Source organism: Sebastes fasciatus, chromosome 19 (assembly GCF_043250625.1).
Source record: "Sebastes fasciatus isolate fSebFas1 chromosome 19, fSebFas1.pri, whole genome shotgun sequence".
Taxonomy (NCBI): Eukaryota; Metazoa; Chordata; class Actinopteri; order Perciformes; family Sebastidae; genus Sebastes; species Sebastes fasciatus.
Window position 1 is genome coordinate 14,532,024 of NC_133813.1, and position 27,411 is coordinate 14,559,434.

Here is a 27,411-nt window from a genome sequence, read left to right on the forward strand (position 1 = left end):
TGAAAATGTAAACAAAAAACAGTTATTTATTTCCATTTTTAAAAATCCACAGGGAGCCACTGGTGAGGGGCTAAAGGGCCTGCATGTGGCTCCGGAGCCGCAGGTTGCTGACCCTTGGACCAGACCCAACTGTGCCACCCGTCCCCCAGTCTCCCCAATACTTCTTCATACTGTCAACTAACTGTTGATAGAATTTTTTAATTTTTAATTTTTTTTAAATAATTACACCACAATTACATCTTTATGACTTCATGTAAGTCCTGTCAGTTACAATATAGGGCTTCTGCAGTAGTATTTTAGTAATATAACAGTGTTTGAGCTTTTGCATGAATCAACTGGTTGTCCTTGAAGCTGTGAGGCGTTCAGGGCGCATACGCACGCTCAGCTCCTCCAATGACCAATCAGCGCTCTCCTCTTGCAGAGGGAGTGGGATACTTTACAGCCCGCTACAAATACTCCTTGGCTACATTTTTATGTCATTGAATGCGCCTTTAGGACGCCACTTCAAGGCTGTTTTCGGGGTGACCTCGTGGTTGTCAAAGTGAACCGCTTCATTATTAACCACCAAAGTAAACAAGACTTCTTCTCTGCAGTCAGGAGAACTTTCTCTGAGTTGTGTAGGAAACTTAGTGGTCTAACGTATAACGGGATATTAAGGTCTCCTCCTTCTGCAGCACCTGCAAACATGACACGGAGATCCTGTGCAATCTATGCGGTCGGGATCCTCTGCGCCTCCCTGCTGGTCGTCGGCATTGGTTTATTTGTGGGTCAAGTTTTCCGCAATTTCATGCACAACCGCCTCAAAAAGGTAAAAACACACTTTCATCCTCACAACTTTATAAAAACACACGTGATTGTTTCATGATGTCATGCATTTTTTTTGCATTGAATGCACTGCTGCTGTGTGCACAAGAAGAGTGTTGATGAGAATGATGGGATTAAATACAGTAGAGGAGACTGGGGACGGTTGCAACACATTTCTCTGCAGTTACTCAGAGACTATTTGGACTAGACCAGGGTCTCTGCAACCTGCGGCTCTTCAGCCCCTCTCCAGTGGCTCCCTGTTGATTTAAATCAACAGGGAATGAATGAAAAATGATTAACTGTTTTTTTGTTTACATTTTCATTATTATTCATCATTGTTGTAGGTCTATGGTACGACGGTACAACGTAGTATTAGGGCCACATTGAGGAACTAAAATAAATCTGAGATTTCGAGAATAAAGTCATAATATAACGAGAATAAAGTCAAAGGTTTACGAGAAAAAAGTCGTAATATTATGAGAATAAAGATATAATATTATAAAGTAGTAATTTTACGTGTTTTTTTCTCGTAAAGTTATGACTTTATTCTCGTAATACTACGACTTTTTTTCTCGTAAAGTTATGACTTTATTCTCGTTAATTTACGTCTTTTATCTTGTAAAGTTATGACTTTATTCTCGTAAAGTTATGACTTTATTCTCGTAATATTACAACTTTTTTTCTCGTAAAGTTAGGATTATATTCTCGTAATATTCTGACTTTTTTTCTCATAAAAAATTCACTTTATTCTCATAATATTACATTACAGCTTTTTTTCTTGTTAAGTTATGACTTTATTCTCATAACATTATGAATTTTTTCTCGTAAAGTTATGACTTTATTCGCGTTATATTACGCCTTTTTTTCTCGTTAAGTTATGACTTTATTCTCTTAATATTACAACTTTATTTCTCGTAAAGTTATGACTATTCTCGTAATATTACGACTTTTTTCTCGTTAAGTTATGACTTTATTCTCTTAATATTACAACTTTTTTTCTCGTTAAGTTATGACTTTATTCTCTTAATATTACAACTTTTTTTCTCGTAAAGTTATGACTTTATTCCCGTAATATTCCGACATTTTTCTCGTAAAGTTATGACTTTATTCGCGTTATATTACGACTTTTTTTCTCGTAAAGTTATGACTTTATTCTTGTAATATTACGACTTTTTTCTCTCGTGAAGTTAAATATATAAAAATCAAATAAATATAAAGTTTAATATCATATATCATGAGATGTTATGGTTGCTCTTATTATTGGAGTTATGTGTCTGTTGTTGTGACTTGCATTGTGAAATTGGACAGTGATGGGCTGTGTGTTGCCTCCCAGAAGGAGTGGCTCTAATGAGAAGCTCAAACTCCTTGAGGTGAAGGAGGATCTGTTATTATAGGTTCAGTGGCCTGCACTGTGCAATCAGCATTTTCTCTTCCCCACAGTTAGATTAGCTTTAGTCAAAGTTCCTTCTCCATTAGCAAACACACCATGTTGAAAGACTTTTCCCAGCAGATGTCCCATATATAATGTGTGTTTCTGCCTTCAATATTATGACAGGAGTTGGTTCAAAAGGAAATTCCACAGCTAAGAATAAGTAAGGGCTGGGTCGGTATTGCTTGTTCTTGGTATTGGTTGGTATTTTCAACACGTCACTAGAAAGCTGAGTGCTGAGCTGAAAGCAAATCAGCACAGTTAGAATTCAATCAAGCTGGTCACGCATTACACACTGGAGTGGCGTGATTCACAAAGCCTCTCTCAGAGAGGTTAACATCAATGTAGCCTATTAATACGGTAATTAGAAATGAGAAGGACAGCATGAGCTGAACTCTGAAGAGTGTACTGCAAAAATAAATGTGAGATGTTAAGAACTTGTTGCTGTTAATAACTTTAAAGTATCTGCTAGGAGTAAAAAGCTTAGTCTATAACATGTCAGAAAGCAGTGGAAAAGGCCTACTAGAGCTTCTTTGAGCCCAAGGTGACGTCTGTAAATGTCTTGTTTTGTCTGACCGACAGTTCAAAACCCCGAGATATTCAGTTAACAGAACACATTGAAGAAGCTGGTACCAGCACATTCTTGTCATTTTGCTTGAAAAGTGACTCAAACAATGAATCAATAATTAAAATAATTTTCTGTTGATCATTTGATTAATCAATCGTTTTAGCTCCAATTGAAAAAGTAATTTGTTTAAGGTGTTTGTTTTAAGACTTTGCCACTACACTCTCACTCTCTGAATAAGGTAAATAGATTTTTCTTTTTCTTTTTTACCATCAATTAATCTGCAGATGTATTTTCTCTATGAATAATTTGGTATGAAAAATAGTCAGAAATTCCCATCACAATTTCCCTAATTCCATTTTAACCTCTACGAAATGCTTGTTTTACACAACCAACAGTCCATAACCCAACTTTGCTATACATTTACTATCATGGAAGATGGAAGATCAGAAAATATTAACATTTAAGAAGCTGAAGCCAGTGAATTGTAGGCATCTTTTGCTTAAAAAAGTACTTAATCAAATATAATCGATTATCAAAATTGTTTGGTTTTGGTGTCCCTCGGGGTACTTACGCTTTTTGTCGTCAAAGTTATGAATAGGTTTTCTTCATCTGCTTGTTTTTACATATGTCCGTTGAGTTCAAGCCTGGGGAACAGCAGTGACTGATGATGAGAGGTGTTTCGTACTTATATAGATTGTTTACAGATGCTGAGGATAACGGAAAAGAAGAGTGTGAAAACATTGAAGTGAAGTTTTCTCTAGCTGTGGTTACACTTGCCCTTTCAATGCGACTTTTTGTCATCCAATCATGCGAGGATGCAATGACTGTGAAAATCTAGTCGCAGTGAAAAGACAAGTGTAACCACAGCCTCAGTTGTGCTCTTCAACTTTGCAGATGCATCACGTTGTTTGATCTGCAGGAGGAAGGGTGGTGGTCCATCACTGACATACTTTAAAGCTGATTGGAAATGGATATTTAAACTAAAGTAAACATCAATATTTTGATCTTCAATCCCAAAGCTGCAGAAGTCAATGAACCACAATTACACTCTTATTATCCGACATGCAATACAAACATCTGTTTTAGTTCTGTTTGATTGAATCAGTGAAAACATTTGCTCAGCACCAGTAAACACGCTTCAGACCTTTCAGCTCATTTTCGTTGTTGTACATTTACAGCAATGTGCTCCATACCTTTAATTATTGTATGGTTAAGTTCAAATTTCCTGGATTTCCAAAATGTCAGACTGTTAGTGATGTTCAAAGCATTCCCAGAAGGTTCACTTTACTTTGATAACAGTGTAGACATGAAAATACTGTTGGCCCACATTCAGTATTATCATATGGCACACCTTCATCCTTATTTTCATATCAAACCTGTTTATCCATAACAGGTATCAGATGGCTTTGATCAGAGAGGCTTAGTATTGACTTTAGAGGTCATTGGACATATTCACGAGGCTGTCTATTGCTGGTTCTAATGCTGATAATTGTAACATTTAAAGAAAAGTACATTTTCTTTTACTTATAGCAGACTATAGAGGTTTCGAAGGCAAATGACTGCAGGAAGTGGAGATAAAAGAAAAGATCCCAAATACTCAACAACAGGGAGTTAATCATCGGCTACAGTACATATAAGATTGTGCAGGGAGGATGTTTATTTTTAACATTGTTTTATGTTTATTTTGATCACAGATGTGTTCACATTTTGAAGTCAATGGATGAATTAATGCACAATTTCAACACGTTTACGCGTCAAATAATTGCTGGAGTACTGTTGAAGCCAACGTAGGGCTGTCGCAATAACCGCGTTATTGACAAGCCAACCGCAGGGAATGGCAAGCAATCGGCACAACCGCTATGTTCATGCTTTTTTCTTTTTTGAATCCTTTGCAATGGGAGCGCCGCGCTTTTACATTTTGCTACAGACGGCAGAAGCGGGGCGAGATGCTGAGCGTTTATTCTGCACTGAGTGCCGCGCGTCTGGCGTTATGTCTGGTCGCCGAGTTAATTGAAAAATTTTCAACTTTGGGTAAAACTCCGCAATGACCAATCGTCACATCCTACATGTAGGCTACATTGCTGAACAACAACAACAATGGAGGAGAAATGAATACACATAGACCAGCGGGTCCGTCTTCTCTACGTGCTTCAGCCTTCCCTTCATCCAGTGCAAGTACTCTACCTTGTGTATTTAGTTTTAAAACTGTCATCTGCCATTTAATAAACAACAATATACCTAATAATAACCTAACATTAAAGCTTATAGCCATAGCCAACCTGTTACCTGTTGCTTATCTCCTTTGTGCCTTATGGCACTTAAGGCCTGTTTTGTTGAAGCCAATAAAACAGAATAAACAGACAAACTGGACTGACCACTTGTTGGAGTAATTGACTGTTTAGTCATGTTTACTAACCATATATACATGTTCAATATTTACTCTTAAAATACAGGCTAGGCTACTGTCTTTAGCCTTAAGACTCTACAAGCGTTTAGGCTGAGCTAATAGCTCTTTATGTAGTGGGTTTATGAAGATACTTTTATGGACCCATCAGGAAAGCCTGAGTGCAATCTGCTGTCTCCCCACAAAACATAAGTGTTCGGGGGAGTAACCATAAAATTACTGAGGTCAAGAGACTTGTGGGAGGGTGGAGTAATGCCGGGTTGTGGAGTCAGTCTGTTTTTGTTTTTTTCCCTGAACTTGAATTGAGAAAGCGTTACAAGTGTAAATTCTGTACACATGCCTCAAAATTAGGAGTAAATTTGAGAAAATATGACTGAGGGCACGACTGTGTCCTGATTTACGTTGTTCAAAATTAGTGTTACAGTTTGTCCAGAGTAAGTTTTGAGTTTGTGTAGAAGGGTCTATTTACCAAGTAATTATACATGTTGGCTTTAGGTCCAGACTGACAACAGTTGACATTAAAAAGCCGCAGTAAACCAAACACAAAGTGAGCTGTGCAGTTACTGATCATTGCTGCAGTGGCCACATTGATGACCCTGGAATGATTTTCACAGACAAGCAAAATGAAACCAGGCATTGAAAGTTTTGAATTATTTGCAAACTAGACAGTGTTTAACCTTTAAAGACGAATGCTGCTCCTTATGTTTGCAAAATGTTTTGATTTTAAACATGCAGAAACAGGATACATTACCCAAGCATTGCCTTCCTCTAAAGAGTATTAATTAGATGAACGGGCAGACCTGTATGTAGGTAAAAAAAATCATACTCAGTAAAATAAATGTGTGGGTGTGACCAGCGTCAGCGTTAGGGACGGGCCTTGGGGGTCCAGGCCCCTGGGGGTCCAGGCCCCTGGGCACCTGTCTGTGTGCGCATTTTGACCCTGGCACTAGCAAGACGCAGGGGGCGTGCCTGAGGAGTTATCTGTAGCCTCCAGTACCTCCTCATTTCAAAATAGAAACCAAAATAAGGTGGCAGCTGGCTGGAGAAGATCACTAGATAACAACCTACTTGCTCTTGGCTATATCGTATGTTATTTCCAGTAAATGTCAAAAATAAAACGTGTGTTTTCTGATAAAAAAAAAAAAAAGTACGAACGTAGGAAGATAACAAGTACTACTAAGTACTACCAGTCTTATCTGGAGCTCACAGCTGATATGTACGTGGTTTGTTTACATGACGGAACAGAAGTGCAGAATTAACGGATTCACTGTGGACAGAGAGCGTCCGATGCTACGCGATGAGGCGCAATCGTCGGACGCTCGCATCCAGTTAGGACACGGTGTTAGTTTATTACCTGTTTTTGTGGACATAACAGCATGTGTATGCGTCCGTGCGAGCCTGTGCGCATAAGTGAAAGTATGTTTACACCTCTCTGTCAGTTAATTTCTTTCATGAAACATGATAATGTTAAATATACACTTAATAAAGGCTATATGAGGTGAAAAAATGCCACCCCTCTCCCCCTCTGTCAAAGCTGGTTGCCCGTCCGCCCCTAATACTCTGCCGCCGACCCTGGGTGTGACACACATGCATATTGCTCACGTGCAGACACACATAGTTGGGGCAGCTGTGGCTCAGAGGGTAGAGCAGGTTGTCCACCAATCGGAAGGTCGGTGGTTCGATCCCCAGCTGCTCCGGGTCACATGTCGATGTGTCCTTGAGCAAGACACTTAACCCCAAATTGCTCCCGGAGGCATAGCCATCGGTGTGTGAATGAGTATTTAGATTAAATCCTGATGGGCAAAGTTGGCACCTTAGTATCCTCTGCCCTCAGTGTATGAATGTGTGTGTGAATGGGTGAATACTGACATGTAGTGTAAAGTGCTTTGAGTGGTCGGAAGACTAGAAAAGCGCTATATAAGTCCATTTACCATAGTTATCTTCTAGCCTGGCAGTATGATTTATTTCAGCTGTATCAAGGTAGCCCTTGCCCCAGTTGCACCATCCTTCCATGGATACCCTCCCAGCAGTAGACTCTCTTTTGTGTGCTAAGCCTCCCTCACACTGCTAGGTTTATTGGGAAACTGGCTGGGTTGACAGCTTCTCAGCTTCCTTGTGAGTCAAGCGAGGTCAGCATGCAACGCCCTGCTGATGAGGTGATGGTGAAAAATTGGAATTTGGTAATATTTACATAGACTAGACATGGGGGCCTCTTGCAAACAGTCTGGTGGGTTTCTTTCAGAATTTTAGCTTTGTTTTTTATTCCTAATTTACAAATATTAAGCCAGGAAAGCCACCTCTAGAAAGGGAACTGCTCCACACAACATACATACATACAGGTGATTTGGAGCTTTACCTGTAATAGAAATACAAATGTAGTTTATCTTGACAGTGCCACTAGAGGAAATGCCATAGGGTCATTATATCAAAAGGTTTTTATCCCCCCTGGAAGCATGAATATTCACACCAAATGTCTGTGACATGTGGCATTCTTGTGACTTGTGGTCACACTAAGCATTGGTCAAGGGGACATTTTGACATGACTGCAAAACAAAGGTCATCAAAATAATTTGTAATCATGGTCTGTAGACAGTCTTACCAAAGTGTGTGAAGGTCATGGCCAGCAGTTGTTAAGATATCTGGCTCTGGACCATGGCCCCAGTAAATAACAAGACTAAGAGTCTACAGCCATGCTAGCTGCTAGTGTTGTCAGAAATATCGAAGTATCGATACTGAATATTTGAAACTGTTTCAATACTCATTTTCCCCAGTATCGATACACGGGTACAAGTGGCGGTTTCTGTAGTAAAAATAAAAAATTTGATGTCCTCAATGTTGTCAAGTTTTCTCCGTGGTATTGAAAATGGTATTGAATATCGATATTTTTCAAGGTACTGTAACAAAGTCAGATATTCCAGTATTGTGACAACACTACTAGCTGCTCTGTGAGGCTATACTTAGACACAGCAGTGCTTTGAGCCTCCTTTTGATTGTGTAAGGCTACATCCCACATTAATACTATTAATTTTAAAACGGCATTTTGAAATTAAAACGATCTCCGTCCAGACGAGCGTTTTAGTGCCGTTTCAGAAATAATCGCCGTCGACACTACCAAGCCTGAAAATGTATACACATGACCATTCATGTACACTGGGCATGCGCATGCTGGTGTAAACAGGAAGTAGCGCTGGCCACAGGAATTGATGTAAAGAACTTGAATAATAGCTCGCCTCCTGCGCATGTAGGCAGTAGCAGCTTTGTAAAATGCTGAATTTAACTGCACAACAGCTGCTAGCATAGACATCAGGGTCAGCAACGCTTGTAACCCATTATCCATGTTAACATTATCCACTGGTGGTCGAGGATGATGTTGTTCGTTTTCTTCTGGAAAAGGTTCACATGATGGGGTGTGACGAATCGGCGAAGGAAACGTCATGACTGATCAGATCCAATCAAGAAGCGAATGTGGTTGTCTGCGTCATTGTTTTCAAAGGTCTCCGTTTCTGTCCGTCCAGACCATGGATGCATTAAGAGAACAGGATACAGCGTTGGAGGCGGGGCCCCGTTCATTCCTATGAAAGTTGCTCAGTGGCGCATGATGGCTCGACTTCCGACTGGAAAAGTACCCGGATCTTCCGACGATCTTCTGCATCCATTGGGCCCATGGAGCAGGCGCAGTAGCGTCCGCGCAGTCACATGGCTCGGCCACGGGGTCACAACGTCACGTTGTCGTCACGGCTTGCTAACTCCGCCTCCCAGCCCTCGCTCCAGTCCTCGGTCTGGGTCTCATTCACGTGAACGGAGGAAGGGAAATAACTCTGGATTCAGCTATAAGTGCATTTTACAACTTTTAGGACCTAATAATATAAATAAGGGCTATTCAGGTGTTCGTACTGGGAAGTTGATTCACCTAAAAAAAACAATGATCCGCTGAGTTACAGACGTCTCTTTCCCAATGTAAGTCTATGGGGAAAAGTCTTTTTGGGCCCAATGGCATCACGTGACGGACAAGGAAGTTGCAGTACAACCGTTGGGCCACTACGAAAATTGGGATCAGCTACCGGCGCTCTTCCTGGGGGCTTGGTCCAGACTAAAACTAAAACGGGGTCAGCGTCATCTCCATTTTAGGGGCTTGAAAACGCCAGAGTACTGTGGGCGCTAGACATAAACGTAGCAAAAGTGTTTTAAAACAAAAACATATGTATTGTGGATGTAGCCTTAGTGTTAGATCAGCCACTTGCTTTTCCCAGTTGGTGGCCACTGGGAGATCTGGTCACTGTAAAACTGAATCGACCTTCCCTGTAATGTGACTTTGCTGGGTGCAGTAAACAGCAGGGCTGGACTACAGCTCAGCTGATACAGCTTTGTTAGGTGTACTGAGACAAACCCATTTAGAGTATGCAAACCGTGTCCACCACGGCTGGAGGATTTAAAGAATAGCTTCTCGCTGTGCCCAGTGTTATTCACGTCTATGTATTTGCCTGTCTCATCATCAAAGCACTAGCAGTGTGTGTATTTGTGTATTCACCTGCCACATGTGTTTTCCAAAAGGGAGTGGTGTTAGAGTAGCGGTGTAAGTACTGAGATAAGAAGGTTTCTCTGTTCCTGTTTTCCACGCGGTATTTCATGTAGCATGCTGGGAGGGTTTTCATATTGATTGTTCGAAGCATGAAAGGATGACATAGAAAGACCACGCTCTCCCGTCCTCAATCTAAGGTGACAGCTTTATTGTCCTTGGCTACTCAGTTAAACTTTTGTTTCTGAACAAGTAGAAGGGACCCCAAAGGAGGAGGGGGGTTGTGCTCCCCTGAAATAATGGGACTCGTTGGTGTTATTTCATACTGAAGTATTGCTTTTAACTTTAACACAAAGCTGACACAATTAGGCCAAAGTGAGATTTCCTCTTGATGTGTTGTCAAAAGAAATACTAATCCTCTCGCTCCCTTCTTTCTTCCCTCATTCCCTGTGTTTTCCATTCCCTCAAAAGATTCCTACAGTGAAATAGGTTATCCTTGTCCAGAGGCAATGGTATCTGCTGTGAGAAAGTTGCTATCATACTGTGTAATGAAACAGGATAGTAAAGGTTTTTCATGTCCTGCACTTCCAAGGCCACATAAGGCTCAGTTCGAGGAATGCAGCTCAGATCATTAAGGTCGCAGTCCTGCACAACAAGCGGGCATCCAGCTCTCTGCATCACATGATATGTCAGCGGCTCTCCCCGAGTGCCCGTCGTCATTGGCAACCGCTTACAATGGAGCTGCGGAAGGGGTCTCCCCTAATACCATTCATGTGTGTTGTCTGACGCTCAGACAGCAGCTCCCCTCCTCCACGACCACCCGAGGATGTTTTTGTTCTCTGGGTTGTTTTTACTACGGAGAGATTGAACAGAAATTCAAAACATGTGGTCTCTATTCCAAAACCTTTTGCACTTTTTGCAACAAGTGCATCATCAGTTGGAAAGCCACACGAAAAGATCAAACACTTCTGCTTACAAAAAAACTTTATATCAAGCAGGAGCATGTTTTATTTTAGTCTATTATATGTGTAGTCAGTGTTTTGTATCATTTGAAACAGAAAATTTGTTTTTTCACAACCGTATTTATGTGTCTGAATGAATTATGTTTATATCTAAACTGAGATATATGTACTTTATGTCTCAACAGGAGATTGTTTTGGTCGAGGGCAGCCGTGTGTTTGGGTCATGGAAAAGCCCTCCCCCTCCCGTCTACATGGAGTATTTTTTCTTCAATGTGACCAATCTGGACGCATTCCTTCAAGGGGCCAAGCCAGAGGTCATGCAGGTTGGACCCTACACATACAGGTGAGATGCAAAAGCACATCAATGCAGGCTGCCACAAAGAAAGTCACATGTGTCGCACATAAATCTTCTTCATATTCTGATATATTGTCAAATATGTTATGTTGTTGTATGTGTAGGAGGTGATCTCTGCTTGCACACTTGCACATTTCCACCACCAGATACTACTGCACTTCATTTGTATTTACTCTGTGTTTACTCTGTCCAAATATGTGTTCTGATATAGTGCCCTCCTACTTCAGTGGCCAAATTTCAAGTGTGATACAGAGACCGCAACCAGACTGTGTTGCTGTTTATATTTATCAAGTTTATTGGCTTTTTGGGTTCATGTTTTCTCCTGTCTACAAATTGGGACGGCATCAGCCAAACCACACACCACAAAATGAGGTTTTGGAGAGTAGAAAATAGTTTTGAAACCATTTTTTACTAGGCTTCTTCTTGCAATGCTGTTGAAATGTGACCGTTATTTGCTCGGCACCTATGTAAACTGAAAAAGGGACATCAGCTTCTGCTTTTCTGCTTCCTCTCTTGTGGTTTATTACTGTAGGTGACTTTTAGGGGGCGTTCACACCAGCCTTGTTTAGTCCGGTTGAACCGAACCCTGGAGCGTTTACCCCCTCGGTGCGGTTCGTTTGGGTCGGTGTGAACGCAACCACTCCCTTGTCCGCCTCGAAGGGGTGGTCTCGGTCCGCTGTTAAGTGAACTGGAGCGGTTCATTTCTGGTGTGAACACAATTCGAAACCAAACACAGGAAGTGTACCATTTTATCTGTCATTTCATTAGTTAAAAGAACTTTTTTTTTCCTTTTTCTATTTTTGGTTACTCGTGGTTATTAGCGCATTTGCTAGCAAAATGTCAAGTGGCAGGGGACAAACCTGGACTCGCGACGAAGTGGGACGCCTCCTTAACATATGGGCTGAAGATGATGACAGCGTCTTCCTCGAAATGCCTGCATTAATAAATGATTTGTCTCTTTACCTGCCAACTGGCTGACCAATAATCGAATGACATTTCCACCACGTGAGTTTTGTTTACAATTTCTGGACCGTTTGAGTTATTGTCTTTGTGAACGCAAACCAAACCAGTTGGAAAATTAAATTTATCAACTGTTTGTAAAATGACCCTGAAGATCAGACAGCGATATATATGCAGCATGTTGTTACATTTCCGGTCCAGTCCGTCATGCGAGTCCTGATAAGAAACTTTGTGTAGATTTTGAAACACTTCTAATGCACCCTCTGAAACCCTTAAATAAATATCAAGGTTCACTGCTGAATCATCAAAAAAACGGCCACAGTGCACATCGAGAAAATCTCTCCCTACTTCCTAAATTATATTTAACTGTTCATTTGACCTAATCTCAAACAGATGTTGTGTTGAAAGGAAGAAGTTCTGTGATGAAATTGATATGCAGTGTTAACCCTAAATGTATGCGCAATGCTTTTTTGACTTCTTAACTGGTCTGAGATGCTCATTTGTGATAGGAACAATACTAGAAAGCTTAATGAAAATATTTAAAAAAACAAAAACTATAATCTTATTTTTTTTTTTGTTGTGTACCAGGGAGTACAGGAATAAGGACAATGTGACCATGGGGGAAAATGACACGACGGTGTCCGCATACAACACCAAAAGCTTTGTGTTCATGAGAGAGAAGTCTGTGGGTGACCCAGCTATGGATAGCATCACCACTGTCAACATCCCTGCTTGGGTGAGTCATGAACTAAAGGTCTTAGACAAGTAGAGTAAAGTGGAAATCCAAGTAGGGGAAAGTTGAGTGTGTGTAAGTTTCTTCTGCACTTTATTGTTCTCTGAATCCAACCTCAATGCCCACCACCACCCTCTACCTCATCCTGCTTTCAATCCATCTCTTCTCCACTCTGCCCCACTCCCACTTCCCGTCTCTAGGCCGTAATGGAAAAGGTGAAGGGGACTTTCTTTAAGGCCCCCATGGTGGCACTTTGGATGAGTAATCTCGGGAGCGGTCTCTTCACTACTCGAACTGTGGATGAATTGCTGTGGGGCTACGAAGATCCCTTGCTGGTCCGCGTCAAGCAAGGGAGTCCTGAAGTGGAGACGGTCTTTGGCCTCATGCACAAGGCACGCACAGCTCTAAGGAAGATCTATTGATATGTTTTTGATTCATTTAGAAATCCAGCCACTCTGTAAATCAGTGCAGCAGGTTTTCTCTATAATAAGAAATATGAGGGTTTTTTTGAAAACATTTTAATGACTTAAATCTTTGGATCTATTTAGAAAAATGGAAGTAACAACGGGGAATTTGTCTACCACACTGGGAAGCAGAACTACATGGATTATGGCCGTGTCGCAACATGGAAAGGCGAAAGGTAGCGCTGCTGCAGTCTCACACAAACACACACTCCCTCCCTGTCTTCAGCCACTGTAATGAAACTTCACTGGGTAACCTTTGGATTTAAAAAGTTTCGGAAATCTACTGCTTTTTGCCAGTAATAAGGGAGCACTGGCTGGTTTTGTCTGTCTGTCTGTTTGCCTGGGCTGTTGCCCACATTACAAATCACAGCACAGGACATCCTGATACTCTGAACGCCTTAAGGGCTTTTTAGTGACCGTTTCTTATCCCATTTTATTGCCCCACTATGCAGTCTCTAATTATGCTTCTTACTCCTGGGAAACCACTCTTTTCAACTGTGATTTTCAGATAAAAACATGTTTGTTTATCAAAACATTTTTTTATAATTAAAGGCTTTCAAGATGGAAGTGATAATGGTGTTGATATTGAAAGAAGGGGTTGTTGAAAACAACATATCCAGCCAAAAATTTAAAAAAAAAATGGTCTTTTCTCTTTTTTTGTTCAGAGCTATTGTAAAGGCATGCTGCCAAAGTCCGTAAAACACTTTTTGGTCACTTTGCAGGCAGCATCAATTTCTACATTGAATCAGTGCCTAAAGAGATACATTCTGTATGAATATTATACTTTTTTTAATTGCATAAATGTTAAAAATATATGAAATGCTCATGTTTGTGACAAAATGTTGTTTTGCAGCAAGCTGACATTCTGGAAGACTGACCAAAGCAACAGCATCAATGGATCTGATGGAAGTGCTTTCCATCCCCTGCTGAACAAGGACGAACGCATTTACATCTTCACTCCAGACCTCTGCAGGTACAGTTCAGCATCAACCTGCCTTCCTGCATCCCTCTGCTCCCATGTGGCATCATTTTAAAATATGTAAATCACCACGCTGAGTCATTGTTATTATTTATTATTCTTACAAGTGAGTGTAGTGTTACAGAAATATCTTAGTAGTAATATTAATCTGTTTTGGCTTGGCTCTATGGATGCCAGTCTGACGATAGATCGCTTAGTCCACCACTTTGGTCCAGACTGAAATAACAACTATAGGATGAATTCCCATGGAATTTACTACAGATACCCATTGTGCACAGAGGATGAATCCTAATGATGTTGGTGAAGCTGAGACTTTTCCTCTAGCGTTACCAGCAGGTCAAAATTTGAATTTTTGCAGTACTTTGCATTATGACTAAATACCTGTAAAACTAGTGACATTCCTATCAGCCTTGGTTGTTCACATAAAAACGTAACAGAAGTAGCTTTGTTAAGAATGAAAAAAGAGCTAGAGAGAGAAGTTCAAACCTCCTTTCTCGCCTTCGCACAAATGGCCAATCATGGCGTGAAGTGGTTGTAAAGGTTACACAAATGATCGGACACAGGCCCCCCCCCACTAATCTGATGTTGTAAAAGTGTGGAGGAAGGTTGTTTCCGAAGCTATTTGACCAGCAATAAAGCAGCTGTCGATAAGCATAGTGGCAGCTTAAGTACAGCCTCTGCTAGCATGGACTCTTATCTTGTTGTCAGTTAGATATGAGGGAGCCATTCATCTGACTCAAGAACAAAGATAAACTTATATTAGTTCTTTCATATCAGGTTTTGCATCCTCCCATTTGCTCCCAGTGGACCATTGTGTCCCATATATGATACTTTACCTGCGGACGTAGTGGTTATAATGAAGCAATGTCTAATTCTGGGACATGACATGGCCTGAAAATGTTGGACTCAACTCGCCACACAGCAGGACACAGGCTTTCATATCTGGTGTGGAAATAAAGTTCACAGGCCTTGGATCCCATGGATCGTTATAATAACATCCTGATCACTTACAAACAGCGTCACAGGTGCCGTCTGTTTTCCCACCAAGGCTTTAGTGCCTATACTGTGTGTGTTTTTTTGGAAAGACTAACATGGAAGTTTCCAGGAAGCGTTTTATGGAAAGGCTTGCATGAAGACAAATGTTGGTCTGGAGCGTAATGGTTGATGGAAGCTGGGTGAGCGAGGAACGGGAAGGACAATCGTGGGAGTGAGAATGAAAAATCCTAAAAGGATTTTATGGTTGTTGACGAGTATTGAATTAGTGCTATTCTCAGCATTGGGAAAGAACATTTGTTTCTGTTCTTGACCAGCTGGAACAACATGCTTTTCCATGTGAAATGGGCTGCATCTGGCCAATTTTTCATCTTACACTCAGATTTCTGGAGAATCAGGATGCTATTGAAAGCTTGAAGAATGTCAAAGAGAACAGCCTGCCTCTCACACAGTGACTACCCGATGAGTAGTTCCTTGGGGTTTTTAATTTCGCAAATGCTACTCCTTAATGCTGACTTCACCCTTCTTCTGCCCTTTCTGATGACGAGAGCTTCTAATTTAGAAAATAACCTTGACCTAAAAGAAACACACATTGCTTTAGACATTCTCCCCTTTATGTTGAGCGTGGAAAGAATCTGTTGAGTGGCATGGTTGGACCTTTGACTGTAATTGGATGTGTGTCAAAAACCCCTCTCCCAAATGTTTACACTTTCACCTACTTAGTCGTTGCCTGGTGGCTTCATCACGGCTGTCTGTGCTATTGTGACTAAAGGGAAGGCTCCCTCCCTGTTTCCTGTACCTTGTTACCATAATTTGAAGAGGAAATGTTCCATTAAGTTATATGTGTTAACCTTTCACATAGTTTGGCTCAAGTGTTTTCAGCCTTAAGCCCCAGTAAGAGTAGCTCAACACCACTTTGTCTTAAAACATGTGTTGAGCTAATCGACATCTGGGACTGATCTTAAGGATAAAAAAAGCGCTAGAATTCCCATCTGTGACCTGACAGGGTAGTAGTGACCCTTTGGTCCAGCAACTGACAGCGTAGCTAAAAAAAACTCCGTATTTTGACAAATTGCAAGCAGGTGTTATTGTTCAAATACCAACTTGCCTTTTGGCATACGTTAATCTTTCCTCTAAGCTATGATCCTTCATTTAAAATACTTGATTTGACTTAAAAAGGAGCTATTATGCTCATTTTCAGGTCCATACTTGTATTTTGGGTTTCTACTAGAACATGTTTACATGCGTTAATGTTCAATGTTCTCATACCAGCTGTGCTGCAGCACCTCTTTTCACCCTCTGTCTGAAACGCTCTGTTTGCGCTTCTGCCCCAGTCTGCTCTGATTGGTCAGCTGGCCCACTCTTTTATGATTGGTCAACCTAAACGAACTCTTCAGGCTCCGCTCCAGCTCTGCTCTAACTAGCTTTGTTTGAGGGCGTGCCAAACCAGACGCTAGGCAGCAGTTATGCAAATGTATTACTTGGTGACATCACCACGTTACGGAGGTAAAAAAGGCACTTCAAGAAAGGTTTTCCGGCAGTTCAGGAGCAGTGTTTCTGTGGAGAGTAACTCCCCTTGGTGTGGACTTTGGGCTTTGTAACTTTGCAGACTTTTTACATGCACAAAAAACTACATAACACACACTAAAGGAAAGGGAAAAAAGCACAAAAACATAATAGGTCCTCTTTAAATAAATTCTGTCATAAACAAACCAACACTTTTCTCGATATTCATAAAAACAAAAAAGACGTAAACTAAAACAAAAGACACAGATTCAACCCAACATAGGATACTGGATATGCAAAAAAATATGAAATGAAATGAATTGAAGCATGACACAGGTTAGAAACACTTTAAGTTAGCTTATTTCCATCGTGGTCCTGGCCGCCCCAAACCATGACACCAACAAAGACTGCTGTGCTTCTGCTATATTACAAACTTAAGAGAAAGTTATAGCATGCAGATTTACTGTATTTATTGTAGATATTAGTCATTATACAAATTGTACATTTTTACTAAAATACAAAGTACATTCCCCCCATCTCTCCTCTTTGTATCCCCTTTCAACGTTTCTACGCCTGTTATACAGTCTCACATCATCTCATCAAATTTTGGCCCCCACACATTGAAGGGATTTAGATACAATCCCTTCAATGTTTTAACATATCTCAGCTTAGTTTATTTTAAATTAATTCCCACTGTAACAGTCTCTCATGCCCAGCAGTACAAGGCAGATGCTTTCACAGTCCTGGTCCTGTGAGGAAACACATAAGGCTTCTCACTTGGCTTCTCTCACAAAGGTCAAGGGAAAGGTCTGTACAGTATTGTTGCACGTTCGGTGGGCTGAGTAGCTAAGGGCCGCATCCTCCTGGCCAGTTGGCAGACACTGTATAGACTCCTTTGTTCTCACTGAGAATCGTCGGGATTCCCTAGAAGAGCAGAACTGCAGATACATAGAACGAGGATGAACTGCTCACAGGAACGTCATTCTCTTAGAAGCTGGTCAAGTCAATATATATCCTCCAGCTTCTCTCTTGAAATTGAAAGTCCTTTTTTAATTATTATTTTCTAAGGTAAGAGGAGAATTATTGAAAAATATTTATTTCGATTTATTTATTTGGGCTGCCCCCTCTTAGGTCGATTAGTCGACTAACATGTCATTTTGGTTTTAGTCGACAAAGATTTCTTTAGTCGATGACTCGTTGCTAGTTTCCATCTGTTGTCCCTGGGCATGTAAAAAATACCCATATGACAATATAAAAACGTTAATTCCACATTAATAAATACACCTATAGGATATACACTCACCGGCCACTTTATTAGGTACAATGTGTACCTAATAAAGTGGCCGGTGCTAGTACCGGGTGTTCTTCTGCTGCTGTAGCCCATCTGCTTCAAGGTTGGACGTGTTGTGCGTTCAGAGATGGCATTCTGCATACCTTAGTTGTAACGAGTGGTTATTTGAGTTACTGTTGCCTTTCTATCATCTCGAACCTCTCTGCCCATTCTCCTCTGACCTCTGACATCAACAAGGGATTTCCTTCCACACAACTGCCGCTCACTTGATATTTTCTCTTTGTCGGACCATTCTCTGTAAACCCTAGAGATGGTTGTGCGTGAAAATCCCAGTAGATCAGCAGTTTTTGAAATACTCAGACCAGCCCGTCTGGCACCAACAACCACGCCACGGTCAAAGTCACTTAAATCCCCTTTCTTCCCCATTCTGATGCTCGGTTTGAACTTCAGCAAGTCGTCTTCACCACGTCTAGATGCCTAAATGCATTGAGTTACTGCCATGTGATTGGCTGATTAGCTATTTGTGTTAACAAGCAATTGAACAGGTGTGCCTAATAAAGTGGATTGGTGAGTGTATTTCGGGCCTTAATGACAACATGACTGTGTGTCTTTCATCCCGTTTTTTGATATTAGTTTTAAGCTGACTACAGCTAATACATTCTTATACTTGAAGGGATAGCATTCCATTGTGCACGTGGTACAGCAATAATAAAGTAATAATTCATATCAAAATCTTGAGCAACAAAATGATAAGATAAACAGAGAGGAAGAGAAAGAAGATATGATGAATAATAAAACTTTCATCACGCCCTACAATGTTCTTGCTTTACTCTCCAGGTCGATCCACATGGAGTTTGAGAAAGAGGTAGAGGTGAAAGGAATCCCAGCCTACCGCTTCACACCACCGCGCTCTGTTTTTGCCAGCAAAGAGGAGAACCCAGCCAACGAGGGTTTCTGCGTCACCCCAAAAGAGTGCCTGGGAACTGGCCTTCTTAAAGTCAGTCCCTGTCGGAAAGGTAAATGACAGTTTGTGCAACGTAATTTCCTCATCCACGTTTTGCACTTTCACGTCTCTCCTTTTCACACTCAAAGCGTTCTGCACCCACTCATTTCTTTAATTAGCTGTGCATCCTATGCAAAACGCCTCTGTGCTTACACTCTGACGTGGGCCTTTATAGTAAACACATACCTTTACTTTGAAAGATAAGATCTTTGCTTTTTGTCGCCCTGTTCTTAAATCTTTCTACTTAGCCCAATTCAATTTTTTTTTTTTAATTCTTATATAAGTCAAGTCCTCTTTTTATTTTCCTTCCTACTATCACCAGCACTAATACCCCTCTAAGTGACCCATGTGACACAGCTCTCCCACCCTCTCCACACCTCAGGCGCCATCTGACCTTGACTGACCCAGTAGCTGAGGCGGTAATCCCTGTCACCTGATTCTGGCCTTGAATATGACCAGGCCTTAGTGCCTGTGTTCACTGACCAAATTGTTTTTATACAAAATATTATCATTCCCTGTGAAAGAACAATACCAGTGTTTCTCACACAAATGGACATCTTTTATTCTTTTTCTTGTGTCAAAGTTACATTATTGTTATGAGCTAATAGACTGATTTGATACAGTAGGTACATGCTGCTTATTGCAGAAGGAAAGACAAAGAAAAAAAACAGACATGATGTTATTTGCTGTGAAGGATTAGTGTTTGCAAGATTTTCATAGCGTACTGAGATGAATGGAAACTTAAAGGGCTGCCGTCCACATGAATGTTAAGCATACACCACAGCTCAATAGAAAAATCAAAGCACTTTGAAGTCATGGTACAAATTTAATTTCACTCTACTCAGGTGAGGAGGATTGAAAAGAGTGCACAGAGGGTCAGGTGTTGAGGAGTGAACACAGTGACTAAGTGGCACTCATTATACCAATACAAATATGTGTGTGTGTGTGTGTGTGTGTGTGTGTGTGTGTGTGTGTGTGTGTGTGTGTGTGTGTGTGTGTGTGTGTGCGTGCGTGTGTTTGCGCTACAGTGACCTTGTTGGTTGTCACGGGAACAGCCTCTCAGGTGACTGCGGGTGTCCAATGTTTTTGTCAGACATGTGTTGCCAAACATAAGGCCAGGAAAACTGTCACCCCTGCCCCACTTCATCAGCACCTCTGACGGGGCCACCGACTGACTTTGTTGTTGCTGCCGAGACACAGACAGAATGACTTTTGTCCACAGGTGGAACCCGAACAAGTGTGTTTAACTTAACCTTATCTATAACCAAGGCCATAGCGTAGGAACGCGGCGCCTCCTGTTTACAATGTGAGGAAGGAACTTAACAAGAGTAGAACAAGATTCTTGATCTAGATATTAGACGCAGCCCTTAATTTGTTCTACAAACGGGGTTGTGGCCCATTTGTTTACCTATTGTTTATTTTCGTCTGAAGTTTGACCCTGAGTAACATGCTGCGTGTCCTGCGACGGAGATCTGATTGTATCTCAACACCTCCTCTTGAGGACTCTTCCCAAATGCTCTGCTGTTTGTGATGTCGTGATTAGATCATACATCAAACAGCAGGAAATGTGACATCTGGGAAGAATGTTGTCGTTGTTTTCTATGCCGCTGCTTTTATGTTGCATCATCTTGATGTTGTACATTGTTTTGAATAATCAGAGTCAGATTTATTTGCCGTGTACGTGTGCACATACAGGGGAATTCGACTCACGTACTTACACAGAAATAGAAATAACAGCAGGGGACAAGGACAACAAAGCTAGAATAGACCGGACTGTTATGTACAGTATGTGAAAGAAATTGTGTATAGATAATATATATAGTTTATATAATATATTAATATATATATATATATATACTGTATATATACAACGTCTATATTAGGGCTGTCAATCGATTAAAATATTTCATCCAGATTGTAATGTATGTATATATTTATTACTGGAAATCGATTAACAACACAAAACAATGACAAATATTGTCCAGAAACCCTCACAGGTACTGCATTTAGCATAATATGCTCAAATCATAACATGGCAAACTGCAGCCCAACAGGCAACAACAGCTGTCAGTGTGCTGACTTGACTATGACTTGCCCCCAAAACTGCATGTGATTATCATAAAGTGAACATGACTGTAAAGGGGAGACTCGTGGGTACCCATAGAACCCATTTTCATTCACATATCTTGAGGTCAGAGGTCAAGGGACCCCTTTGAAAATGGCCATGCAAATTCTTTCCTCGCCAAAATGTAGCGTAAGTTTGGAGCGTTATTTAGCCTCCTTCGCTCCAAAAAATGAGCCCGCTACAACCTAAAAATTGCAAGTTGCGCTAATGCATTAAAGAAATAAGTGGCGTTCAAATTAATTTGCGTTAACGCGTTATTATCCCTAGTCTATATACGAGTCAAGTGTTCTGTAAGTTGTAAACAGTACAAATAGTGCAAAGAAATAGATATTGAAAGGATATACATGGACTGGATGATTACGTACAGTGTGTCCATGTAAAGATTAGGGATGCACCGATACTGGATCGGATATCAGGCCGATTCTGACTCAAATAACTGGATCTGGTATCGGTCACAATACTTTACTTTCTATGTTTATATACATTATACGCTGGAATTTTAATTCCATAGTTTCCCAAGTGAATATGTCTATATACTGTATGTACATCGTGTAGGATTCATATTGATGGTGACAGGTGATATGTACATATTTAAAAACATATGTTGACATAAACATATTTTAATTAATTAATGGCCAAATTAATGAGTAAAACCTTGTTATGGAGTCATGTGGCAGCTAATTATGTTTCTCAGTCTCATTAAACCCTAACTAGAGATGGGGCAACAATGTCACAGAAAATGACGCACACAATTTGTCATAGTTGACCTTTACTCGACTTATTAAAGCAGCGAAAGGAGAACTTCTTTTGTTGTGACTCATTCATTTTACAGTCGAAAGACATGATTAATTGTTGCTTTGTTCCGCTTAATATTGTCTTCCCTTATTGTCTCTCGCCTGAATCCTCTCCTCTCCTCTCCTCACATAGGTGCCCCAGTGGTCGCCTCCTTTCCACATTTCTACCTGGGAGAGGACAAATATGTGGCTGCCATTGAAGGAATGTCCCCTCAAAGAGAGCACCACCAAACGTTCCTAGACCTTAACCCGGTAAGCCACCAGGCACACAGTTCTTCAGCCTCAAATCCAGCATGGAACTATGTAGAAGCAAAGGTATTCATCGAACTGTGTTGGAAGGAACGTCATGCTACATAAAGATATACTGCTGCACCACCTAGTGGCATTTACGTAGTGGTACAGAAGAAGAACAACATCCCCATTCTACTCCTCAAATGCTGTTATAGACAGTGGTAAAAGAAGGATCCTAATAATACCACACTCTGAAAATACTCTGTTACAACTAAAAGTCCTGCATTCAAAACTCTACTTGAGTAAAAGTACTTAAGTATTACAAGCAAAATGTACTTAAAGTATCAAAAGTAAAAGTACTCGGCTCCTTTCATAGTGTTTAATTATGGAGCCTTCAAGGTCCCGAAATATTATATATTTTTTAATCTTATGCACACAAGATAAATTATCGTGTGTACTTAGTTACATTCCACCACTGGTCATAATTTTGTTGTCCGTTTCTGGTGATATAATGCTTTACTTTACACTATTAACACTATATTTTATTGTTTTTTTTGCTCGCAGACCACTGGAGTGATTGTACGTGCAAACAAGAGAGCACAGATAAACATCTTGATCGGCAAACTCTCTGGATTCCCGTGAGTATCTGCATCTAAACACAAGCTAAGCACTATTATTCCACTGTACCAATGAATGTGTGTCTGTACTGTATATGACTGTGTGACACTCCTCTCATTGTGTTCACGACAGGAAAACTAGAGGCCTGAATGACACAATCTTTCCCGTCATGTTCATCAACGAGGTAAGAAACGATTGAAGAAATGCTGACACTCACATTAGCCTCGGAGTTAGTGGATCATCGTGAAAATATTATACACAAAATCAAAATTTTGACTCATAAACTGATTCAATTTTGGTGGTCAAAGGTCACCGTGACCTCACAAAACTCGTTTTTGGCCGTAACTCAAGAATTCATATGCTCACTAGAATGACACTTGGAGAGCGCAGACCTCCGCCAAGGTGCGTGACTTTAAAAACAGATCACAGATCACAGCTCACAGCTGGCGGTACCGCGAGGTGGTCGGCTTATTGTTAACACAGTGTGTTTTCCGTGTAACGTATCGGCGGATGCCTCTCTCATTCAGCAGCCTTGATATGTCTGTATAACGTTACACTACGTTGTCTCTCATCCCGTCATCTACCGCTTTTTTTCTTTCTTACCGCGGACGCACATCAGCTCCTGCACCTCGATGTCTCGCCACACATCCACACACGTATCTCTCTGCTCTCAGAAGGAGGCGGGGTCACGCGTAGTTCTTGTTTCATGCATAGGGAACCAAATTTGAACGGCACAAATCAGGACAGAAAGTATTATATACAAGATGCTAAACCAGTCGCTAGTAATAAATAAAGTTTCCTCTCCATAATGTAACTTTCGCATTGTCTTTTAATACGCAGAGTGTGGTGATTGATGATGCGTCTGCAGCGAGAGTACACAAGCTGCTGATGATTTCCACTGCAGTGTCCAACTTCCCGCTCATTATTGTGGGACTGGGCGCCATTATGCTTGCAGTCCTCATCATCCTTCTCTACAAGGCCCGCAAACAGACGGTATGTCAGCTCTTCTTGCCTGATTTTGATTCTAACAGCTCACAATTTGCTTGCTTTGTCCCAATAAGTAATTGTCGTTAATTCTTGTGTAATTCATTCAGTTGCTTAACCACACACTAATTTGCACTGTGCGTGTGTTTATCACTGTGTGTCCCTGTGCAGAATGAAGTTAAACGCACTGTGTTTACCAAGCCTCTCTATTCTGTAAGTCTTTATGGTTGTTTTGTTGCTTTGTTTGACTTTCTGTGTTGTGTTTGCAAGCTTACTATATTCAGTACTTATTGTCCATATGCATCGTTAATCTCATTTCTCAGTATGCAGTTAGATGACTTTCACCCCTCCAGAAATAATTCTGGTGTTGTCCAGTTAACGTATTGTCTGTTTTTAACATATTAACTAGGGTTGTCAAAGCTAACGCGATAATAACGCGTCAACGCGAATTGTCATTTTTAAATTGTAGCGGGCTTTAAAGCTAGAGTGAAGATACTGGCTTCATATGAAACTAAAAAAAACTGAGGAATCCATCGGTACCAACCATGTCATACTAGCTTGTCGCAAAGGAGGTTAAATAACGCAAATTAATTTAGATTAATCGCAATTAACTATGGACAATTATGTGATTAATCACAATTAAATATTTGAATTGATTGACAACCCTTATATTAACATGATTTAGTAATACTAAATGTCTATTTAAGTAATGTAAAAATGTCACTGGCAATGTGAGGTGACGCGTTCAAGGACACCAACCCTTTTTGGTTGCAGTATAACTGTACAAAGTAAGATGATTTTTACTTTTTATTAATTTACTCTATTAAAACCATACATGTATTTTGTTTTTCCAATATACATAATCATTTCATCATTCAATATCAATGAATAAGACAAAGAACATGCCATAACATAATCATATTTTTATGTGAGAGGAAAGAAAAAAATAGAAAGAGAAGAAAAGAAAAAAATAATATACATTTTTTTTTAAATAAAAGCAAAGAGGAACAGCCTAACACACACAAAATATTAATATTTAAAAATATATATATTATTGTTATTAATGTATTATGGTATGTGAGTGGAAAATCCATTGAAATGTGTTAGAATAATAATCATGCTCATAAAGAAAGCTTATAATATGTTTCTTTATCCTCAATCTGCCACTACAGACCACCACTGAAGAGGACGCCTCTTACTCTCCAGTCAGTGCCATGGAAAAGGAAGATCCTCAAAATGGAACCTATATTGGTTTGACACCTAAAGGGGACCCACAAGCTTGAGGAGGGAGGGAGGGAATGGTCAGACGGGGGCTAAATACATCAACAACCCTCAGAATTATAAATAGGGATTTGGGTTTTCAGGAGAGAGATAGAGAAGAATTGTCAATATCTCCTTTATGATTGGAAATCTTCGGGGGTCAAGGGGTCGATGAGGGGAACATGTTTTTAGTCTCGAACATACTGTACTGTATGTTCTTAATTTTAGCCTTGGAGAGCTACCTAAAGTCCAGGTCTACTCCCCAGAAAAAGTTTGACATTCATTCGAAAACAGTGTGTCGAGGGCTACTTTGCTGTTTGGTCAAATCATTTGCTGAAAGCTACGATTCTCTAATGAGTAGAGATGGAGATTGCACTTTGTGGTGGTCCTAAACAAACAAAACACACCCTTTATAAACCTTTTAGTGCTGTGGCCTCACCTCATTCTCTGTTTGCCTAGATTGTGCCTTCGGATTGTAGCGACTGACGGGGCATAGAGGGTGATTTGGGACCATAAAGTCCATAAAATGTGAGTTTTTTTAGATATACGCCACTCTCAGGGGGCCTCTGCTTAGATACTATCAAACACTATTAAAGAAGGGGAGAGAAGCAGAAACATACGGCAATCTCTTTGTGAAGACTTTTAAATCAATTCAGTATTATACTATGTTTCATTCGCATTTCAAACTAAATGTTACATAACCTTTTCATGGCTTATTATTGTTTTCTATTCATGCACTGTATTTAGAGGGATATCTGTGAACATCATTAGCACCGCACCGGAGAAACCGTCAGAGTATATTTTTGTATATATACAGTGTAAGGTGTGTTGAACTGTTTACATTCCTCTCAGTGTGTGATTGGAATGAATATCAGACAAAACACTGTATATTTTGGATATTTAAATTTTTGTAAAATAAGAAATCCTCATTTTTTTTCTTGTAAATGTTAATGTAGAAATGTTTGAATGAGGAACATGCTAAGTTAGAGCTTCACAGCTGTCTTCTATAATGAGCGACACCTTTATCGGCCGACTAAAGCCCTGAATATGACAAACAGTGATTCATAAAGAACTGAATTTGTATGTTGACAGTATTTCTGCCTTGTATAACTGCTTACATTAACTAACCACTATATCAAAATGTAATTCAGCTTATTATCATTTCAAAATGTGCTTTTTGATGCTGTTGTTGAAGGCCTTATTAGCATTGTTGGTGCTGAATATAATAGTTTGTGAAAGACTTAATGTCAGGTGTCCAGCCGCCGCAACTCAAAACTCATGAAGGTTCAATATGAAGAAACACTGAAGTTGTGCCTTGAGAAGAATCAATGTTACTGAAGTTGTTTTGCCTTTTATAGTTTTCACATATTTTGTGAAAATAACGCCATGTCACACCAACAAATCTACCCTCAAGGGCATATCGTTTTCTTCCAGATACCAAACAAAACTGAGCATGAAACTGCTAGAAGTTTTTGACTTGCTGTCAGGGTCAAACTGCACTTTCTCACTCAACGCTAGTGAAAATATTTGACTTCAGGTGCCATTTAATGTGATATAGAACATGCTGCAGCATTACTACATTTGAACTGTGTTGAGCCCAGCTTTTATTACTGCTTTTATTCTTAGTTGCATTTTAAGGATGAATGAGTTACTTCATGCCACGCCGTCACTACATGCACTGTAATAATCAGCAATAAATACACTATATCAGACACCAGCAAAGGAGCTGTAACAAGTTTAGAGATTTCTGCGTCCTCATTTGATTTTACTATTTGTGTTTGATGTAATCAGTTGTGTACAATAAGAAAACCTAATGAAAATAGAAGAAATGCATAATGTAGTTTCATCATAAATTCATGAGAGGGTGAATGAATGGATAAAGCAATCTTTTTTTTTTCATGCAAAAGATACAGTATTACACAATGCTAGTGTTGTGGTTATTAAAAAGAATAAATTATTTTGTTGCGTTGGTAAAACCAAAACACAGAAAGCACCATATGGACTGCACACTGGGCTACGTATACTTTGATAAAAGATTGTATACTTTCTGAAATGATCGTTACTGCTATAACCACTTCTAATTGTCAGCTTGTTTTGAAACGCTGCCTGTTAGTACTGTTTTTACTGTGTACACAATAAATAAAAAGTAGTTTCAATAAATATGTCTTTTCATCATTTTCAAGCCTGTTTGACAGTATTTGGTTCGAAAGAACGTTTTTTTATTTCAGTAATTTCTCAAGAAAATTTCTCAAATTGCACCAGTGTATAAATATGTACAGTATAGGTTGTTATAAAACAATATAAAGCTCTGCATCATGTAATGTGCTAAGAAGGTGTTCATTTCCCAGAACTGTATGTTAACATGGCTGCATTGATGCTAATTTAACAAATTTAATATTGCAGTGCTTCACATCAGTGATTTAATGTTAATC

The 27,411-nt window shown here is 40.1% G+C and overlaps 1 protein-coding gene across 2 annotated transcripts; it reads left to right on the forward strand.

The window, feature by feature from the left end:
* The first annotated feature begins 444 nt into the window (after positions 1-444).
* On the forward strand, positions 445-27,139 carry LOC141757872 (lysosome membrane protein 2-like). 2 transcript variants are annotated; one of them, XM_074618768.1, is made up of 13 exons: positions 472-808; positions 10,869-11,026; positions 12,587-12,734; positions 12,932-13,123; positions 13,280-13,371; positions 14,049-14,168; positions 18,802-18,980; positions 22,020-22,138; positions 22,682-22,755; positions 22,868-22,919; positions 23,576-23,728; positions 23,891-23,932; positions 24,892-27,139. In XM_074618768.1, the coding sequence occupies exons 1-13, from the start codon at positions 686-688 to the stop codon at positions 25,000-25,002; spliced, it is 1,563 nt and encodes a 520-aa protein (XP_074474869.1). In that variant the 5' UTR covers positions 472-685; the 3' UTR covers positions 25,003-27,139. The 2 variants fall into 2 exon arrangements, with proteins under 2 accessions (XP_074474870.1, XP_074474869.1); XM_074618769.1 differs by lacking the exon at positions 23,891-23,932 and having other exon boundaries at positions 445-808.
* The last annotated feature ends 272 nt before the right edge of the window (positions 27,140-27,411 follow it).

What these genes read in the sequence shown, in the direction of transcription:
- LOC141757872 (XM_074618768.1), top strand. Translation starts at nt 686, where the DNA reads ATGACACGGAGATCCTGTGCAATCTATGCGGTCGGGATCCTCTGCGCC. An exon ending in TGCACAACCGCCTCAAAAAG is followed by an intron (nt 809 to 10,868) that starts GTAAAAACACAC and finishes ATGTCTCAACAG; the next exon opens with GAGATTGTTTTGGTCGAGGG. An exon ending in TTCACTCCAGACCTCTGCAG is followed by an intron (nt 14,169 to 18,801) that starts GTACAGTTCAGC and finishes TTTACTCTCCAG; the next exon opens with GTCGATCCACATGGAGTTTG.